At 33.6% G+C, this 7,314-nt stretch overlaps 1 protein-coding gene across 4 annotated transcripts in view; it reads left to right on the top strand.

Annotated features, from left to right (window-relative positions):
• Scaper (S-phase cyclin A associated protein in the ER) overlaps positions 1 to 7,314 on the top strand; it is a 345,780-nt gene that overhangs the window by 72,785 nt on the left and 265,681 nt on the right. For all 4 annotated transcript variants that reach the window (XM_029543011.1, XM_021206319.2, XM_029543010.1 and 1 more), the window contains 5 exons: positions 146 to 346; positions 5,284 to 5,454; positions 6,125 to 6,200; positions 6,684 to 6,801; positions 7,019 to 7,130. In XM_029543011.1, coding sequence (XP_029398871.1) covers positions 146 to 346; positions 5,284 to 5,454; positions 6,125 to 6,200; positions 6,684 to 6,801; positions 7,019 to 7,130 — 678 coding nt within the window. The remainder of the gene's footprint in view (positions 1 to 145; positions 347 to 5,283; positions 5,455 to 6,124; positions 6,201 to 6,683; positions 6,802 to 7,018; positions 7,131 to 7,314) is intronic.

Here is a 7,314-nt window from a genome sequence, read left to right as displayed (position 1 = left end):
GAGAGAGAGAGAGAGAGATTGATTTCAATCAGACAGGTAAGTGCTGCTTCACTTGATAGGTTAAGTAGAACTATCTCTTACAGAATCTAATATTTGTTCCATTTGAAAGTCATTCCTGGCTTATTCTAAAAGTATGTGTTTTTAGTTCACAGTGAGTATATTGGACGATGTCAAGAATTCTGGTAGTAGTCAAGAAAATTCAGTGCATACTTCTGAAATACCAGCTGTTGACAGTGATGCAGTGTGTGTTGCTCCACAAAACACCAGAGCTTTGCTAACAGACAGAGTTCCAGCAGAGACAACAGGAATGGTGACTGAGACGACAGACCCTTCAGATATTTCAAATGTGAGTGCTGCTGACTGGGTAAGAACAACTTATCGGAATCCCGTATGAATATGTTAAAAAAGTATAAATTTAGGTATCATTCATCAGAATTATGACCTCATACTTTGCAGAACAGGTTTTATTTATATGTCACTTCATTTTAACATTTTCTAATAATATTTTCAGATATTTAAATTCTTACTGATTTGTAGAGGAGGAAAATGACAATATAACAGTTGTTCAGAATCAGTTTATATGCAATTTCATCAATTGCATTTTAGCAGCTTAGCATCCACATTAAAAAATAAATCAGAAGTGAAAAGAACATGAATTTTTTTAAGGCTTTTTTTTCCTTTAATATCTGGTATTCCCATCAATGAGAAAGGATGCCTGCTGTTCTTTTGTTGTTGTTGCTGCTGCTTCTTTTAGTAATGAACTTTTAAAAAATGAAGATAATTAAGAGAAAGCAACTAATTACTTCAACATAAGTTGTAATATTTGTCATATTTATACTTTCTGTTTCTGAAGCTAGAAAGCATATTAAGTTGTTTCTCTTGTGGTTTGATTATGGGAAGACACTCTCATGAATTGCTTTAGATTAATGCCACATCTAGTTTCTTAGGTTGGGAGGAACAGATGTCTTACAATGATGAGAAAACTGGTCTTTATTTTGTTTCTCAGTATGATATTGTCATAGGGATGGCTCAAATAAAATAGAACACAAATTTCTTTCTGTTCACCTGATTAATATAACCATTACCAAAAATTGATTGGCAATCTTTCTAATGTTAAAAAGTCAATCTTTTCCACAGAGATCCCTGAGCCTTGGAAAAATTTAAGAACCAGATATGGTCAGTAACATCAAGAGAACAATATTCTCCCAGATGCAACAGAGCAGCTGCACATAGGACCCCACAGCAGTGCGACAGTACTCACAAGATTGTCTTGAGCTCTAGCTAGACTAAAATGTCAGCATAGAGTGTGGCAGGTAGAGGAAATAAAATTCTATCACTAGCACAGGAGTTATAGCATTTGGCAGCTTCTTGCTAGAAGAGGGAGAGTCAGTTGTTTTTTAAATGATGTGATAATATTTCTTCAATGAAGTCAAACACTTGATAGGCAGGCCCTACTCACAGGACTACCTGGCAACACAAACTCAACTCCATGGTGAAAGAAAAGAAAAGGAAGAGGAAATCCCAACTTAGGTGTGAAGGGATGGGAAGGTGTCAGTGGGAATTTAATATATTTTATGAGATTCTCAAAGATTTAATAAAGACATATAATATTTTATATACATGCATTAAAATGTCATTATAGAGCCCATAATTATTCCTAATGATTATATGCTAATGGAAACATTTGAAAAGTAACAACTAACCTTTGCCAGCATTATACTATTAATATGCCATTATAAATCTAGCTTCTATTTAACCCAACTTTTTGAGTTGCATTGTCAAATTTTCTTGAAAAGTCTTTTAAAATAATTATAAATTATTTATATCTCACCATTTGATACAAAGTTGTGTATGAATGATTTAATCATTGTGTCTGTCTTTTATAAATTCAGGCACAGGTTTGAATCATCAGGTTTCATAAATAAAAGTATATTTCAGGAAACATAAAATTATTTGAGAAAATGAAGAAACAGAATAGATGTATGTACTAACTTACCTTCTGCAAACACACACACTTTGACATTTGGAATTTAGGTATTGTTTCTATGTTTGTGTGACACATTAATAACAGCTACTTTCTATAGGACTTTCAGACTTTTAGGAAGAATTTATGAAACCCATAAATAGTCTTTAAATTTCCTAATTAATTATATTTCTTGGGAACAACCTTGTCCTTTGCATGTTTTGATAGGAACCTGTTAATGAATGAGGAAAGGAAGTCTAAAAATTAGAGATGCCTGGGTTCTGTTCCAAATTACTTACAACCCAGGGTTTAAGAATTTGCAGTTTGCAGTAGTTTTATTGAGTTATAATTGATTTTAGTAGTCTTTGCATATTTAATGTATGCAAATTGATGAATTTTTACTTGTGCTTATACCTTTGAGACCACCACTATAACCAAGATCCTCGACACTGTGAGTGCTATTCAAAGTTCTTATATTCCTCTCCACAACCTTCCTTCCAGCCTTCCTTTCTCTTCTTCCTCATCCACTGTATCCTCTTCTCCTGTCTTTCTCGATTTTGAAGTTTGTCTTTCAGAATTTTATATAAATAGTCATATGTTCTTTGTTTGGCACCTTTCAACAGCATACTTGTTCCTCGGTTCATCCATGAAGTATGTGTAATAGTCTGTTGCTTTTTCAGCTTCGATAGTAACTTGTTTTGTATACACAGCACAATGTTTGTTCATTCATTTGCTTATGGATATCCAAGGCTCCTCTAGTTTTTATTTCTCAGGGTTAAAAATCACATGGATAGTTTTGTACATTTCTTAATATGGCTGTTCCAAGGATTGAAGCCAGGGCCTTGTGCATTCTAGGCAAGTGTTCTGCCACTGAACCAGCAGATCCTTAGTCCTTTGTATGTGTCTTTGTGTGAATATGTGTTTTCATTTTACTTGGGAAAAATCTCTAGTTCAATTTTGTTGATAATATTTTCATGTCTTCTGCAGCCTTACTTATTGCTCTTATCATTTTAGAGGACAGTGTTGACCTCTCAATATATCTATGAATTTTTTAATGAAAAGTTGGAGGCTCTTTCCCACATTCTCTTCTATTAGATTCAGTGTATCTTGTTTTATGTTGATGTCCTTGATCCACTTGGACTTCAGCTCTGTGGAAGGTGATAAATATGGATCGGTTTTCATTCTACATATAGACCACCAGTTAGACCAGCACCATTTATTGAAGATGCTTTCTTTTTTTCCCACTGTGTGATTTTGGCATCTTTGTCAAAGAACAACTGTCCACAGGTGTTGTTTACTTCTAGGTCTTCCATTCTATTCCATTCATTGACCTGTCCATTTCTGTACCAACACCATATGGGTTTTATTGCTGTTGCATTGAAGTTAGGGATGGGGATTCCCCTGGAAATTCTTTTTTTGTTGAGAATTGTTCTGGCTATCCTGGTTTCTTTGTTTTTCCATATGAAGTTGAGAATTGTTCTGTCCATGTCTGAGAAGAATTGTGTTGGAATTTTGATGGGAATTGCTTTGAATCTGTAGGTTGCTTTTGGTAAGATGGCCACTTTTACTATATTAATCCTACCAGTCAACGAGCATGTGACTTCTTTCCATCTTCTGAGGTCTTCGATTTCTTTTTCAGAGATTTGTAGTTTTTTTATACAGATCTTTCACTTGCTTGGTTAGAGTTGATTGAGTTGTAATTTAAAGAACATAAATTATCCATTTAAATGGACCCATCTAAATCCATTGAGAATGAAATGTTCTTAAAACACATTTACAGAATTATTTATCCATTGCCATAATAGATGACAGCACACCATTCCCCTAAAGAGAAACTGAGTATCATTCCTGGCCTCCTACCTTGCCTTCTCTGTCTATGCTTTTACCTGTTTTGGACATCAGAGCAGTAGAATGCAGTATTAGACTATTTTAAGTATTTACTAATTTTTATGACTAAATCATATTCTATTGTATGAATATGCAATACTGTACTTTTGTATTCTAGAGTTGTACATTTAGGCTGTTTTTGTTGTTGCCTATTAGCTATTCTGAGTAACTCTGCTTAAGTATCTGCATACAAGTTTTATGTCTACATGTTTTTATTTCTTCTTTATACATATATAGGACTTGTAAATTTGATGGACTATATATACTACATGCTTAACCATTTAAAGAACTGACAGGGTGTTTTCTAAAGAAGTTACACAGTTTTTATTCTTAGCTCTCTTTTATTTTACAGCTTAGGCTTTGTCTCATGTAGTTTGAGATTCTTTAAGTTCATTAGTTTTTTAAGAGACTTGAATTCATGATGATATGTTCCTTTATGAAGTGAACATCTTTGTTCCTAGTGATAGTTTTTGCTCTCAAATCTGTCTTTCATATGACTATCTTATTCTTTCTATTTTTTAAAATGAAAATATAATTGCATAATTTCCCCCCCTTAACTTTCCTTTGTACAGCCCTTCCCAGTCATTCTTTATTATTTATTTACTTTTAAAATCTTGAAATCTACATTTTTAAGTTTCTTATGAGAAACACAGTTAGGTGTTGGTTTTAATCTAGTTTGATGTTCTCTTCTGGTTAATTGGTGATATTTAGACTATTTACATGTAATATGATTTGTTTACAATTATCAACTTAGTATTCATTTTCCCTTTGACTTGTGTGTCTTGTTCTTTCCTTTGCTTTTTTAAAATTCTGTTTTATATCCTTTTTTGGCTTATTAAGTCTAAGTCTTTACTTTGTTATCTTATTTACTGCTTTAGGGTTTATAGGATAAACTCGAGTTAGTCATAGAATTTATTAATGGATAATTCTCAGGTAAATTATTTAATTATAAAATATCTTTAGGTTACAAAACCATCTTCAAAAATTAAAAAAAATATATCTAGCCTACATGCTTACTATGTTCCTATTATAGTATAGTATTCCTGTTTCATTTTTAAGGAAAATATTTTATTTGCACCTGCTTTTAATTTGGGCATTCATGTGAAATTTTACTTCCTCATGGATGTTATCTGTTATTTACAAACTTGACAATTTGTCATACAAAACATTCTCATAAAGGTTAGACATGGATTGTTGTTAGATTCACGGAGCAGTAATTAAGCCCTTGGCTTCATGCACCTTGTAAGTCATATTGCTGACAAATGCTTGAACCTGTATTTCATCCAGTTTTTCTGATTCCAGGTTTGTGTGTGTGTGTGTGTGTGTGTGTGTGTGTGTGTGTGTATAGCTAGTTTATGAACAGCATAGAAAGAAAGATAATATTTATTAATGTTTCATGATTCTACCCTTCTTTTAAAAAAAAAAAAATAAAGTCTATGGCAGAAGTTCTCGCTAAAAAAGAAGAGCTAGCAGATCGTCTAGAAAAGGCCAATGAAGAAGCCATCGCCAGTGCTATTGCTGAAGAAGAACAATTAACCAGAGAAATTGAAGCTGAAGAAAACAATGACATTAACATCGAGACTGACAACGACAGTGATTTTTCTGTGAGCTTTTTAGTATTTTTGAATCTTGAGTAATAGTAAAATTTGTTGTGGTAGTTTAGATAATGAGCAGTAGCATATCTTTCTTTTAGCATTACTGATTACAAAATATTTTCATATGTGATGCAGTTGATAAATAGAAAGTTTGTCATTGTCATTTTACAAATTAAGAAATTGTGTCTATCAAAAAAGAAGATCCCAGTATTCTTCAGAATGTAATTTCTAGGGACTGAAGAAACTGTTATTCTTGTTTTGTTCTACTAATGAATAGAGAATGATGAATTGCTTTGTTGCTAAATACTTAGGGTACACGTGTTAATGGAGGAGAATAAAACAACCATAAGTTTTATATTTAATTTCTATTAGTAACTACCAAATAACTTTTAATTCTAGTGTATGCTTTGTGTAAGACTAGTTTACTTGTTTTGAAATATAACTCATTGGTTCCTGTGAATGGCTACTGAACTCTTAAAATACATATTCTGAGTATTTTAATTTGGAAAGTATGACTAACATAAGAGATGTAGTTTTGCTTTTGTTTGTTTGGTTTGGTTTATTAGAAGTTGATAGGAGAATTTTATACATAGTTCATTTTTAAGCTTATAATGTTATGCGCAAAAATAAGTTTGTTTGTTTGGTTTTTGGTGTGTGTGTGTGTTTTATTACATTCTAGGCCAGTATGGGCAGTGGGAGTCTATCTTTCTGTGGTGTGTCTCTGGACTGGAATGATGTTCTCGCAGATTATGAAGGTATTGTGTGTATAATGTCTTTGAATATTTGGTTTATAGGCACAGTGGGAGATAGTAGATCATCTTATATGTAGTTATTTGAAGTAGAAATGCTTTTAAAAGTCTTTTTCCTATGGAGATCCTTCGGTCAGTAGAGTGCTTGACTTACAAGCATGAGGACTGGAAGTAGTCCCCAAACCCGAAGTGCATATGCCAGCCACGGTTATGTGTGCTTATTTCCCCAGCACTGGGAAGTGGAACCAGGTATCTCTGGGGCTTTCTGGGTAGGCAGTATAGCCTAATTGGTGAACTCTAGGCCAATGAGAGATCCAGTGTCAAAGAAAGTGGACAGGGTTTCTGAGGATGACACCCAAGATTGTCCTCCAGTGCCCACATAAATATACATACATGTATATTGAGAAAATTCTCTAAAGTTAGCTTTAAAGAAGAACATGGCTAAATAATAACTATTTTCTCATTTTTTTTTTGATTGTCCCCTGCCAGCTCGTGAATCGTGGCGTCAAAATACATCCTGGGGAGATATTGTAGAAGAGGAGCCTGCCAGACTTCCAGGGCATGGAATTCACATGCATGAAAAACTTTCTTCACCTTCTCGTAAAAGGTCTGACATTTGAAACTTCACTTGAAACAATTGATAGTAAGAAATCTTGATTCTATCTTTGGCATCTTCTGTCAGGACATTCCATATCTATTGAAAATGACAAGCACTAAGGAGAAATGATCTTGTATATATTGAAAAGTTTGGAATCCACAGATCCCTGGCTTTAGCCTTGTCACGTGAATACGTATGTTTCTTGTTCATTTGTGTATATTAATAGGACAATCGCAGAATCTAAGAAGAAATATGAAGAAAAACACATGAAAGCTCAACAGTTAAGGGAAAAGCTACGTGAAGAGAAGACACTAAAGCTTCAAAAGTTGTTAGAAAGGGTGAGCATATACATTTTTTAAAAATAAAATGATAATCATAAGTTGGTGAATTGTTGTCAAATAGGTTTTTTTGTTCTGAGACTAAAGGTCATAAAAATACATGTTGTAGAAAACAACAGTATTCTGATAGTGTTTCAGGCTTCCCTCCCTCCCTCCCTCCCTCCCTCCCTCCCTCCCTCCCTCC

Source organism: Mus pahari, chromosome 10 (genome assembly GCF_900095145.1).
Source record: "Mus pahari chromosome 10, PAHARI_EIJ_v1.1, whole genome shotgun sequence".
NCBI lineage: Eukaryota > Metazoa > Chordata > Mammalia > Rodentia > Muridae > Mus > Mus pahari.
The sequence above is the reverse complement of the archived record's forward strand: the minus strand, read 5'-3'. Positions and strand labels throughout refer to the sequence as shown.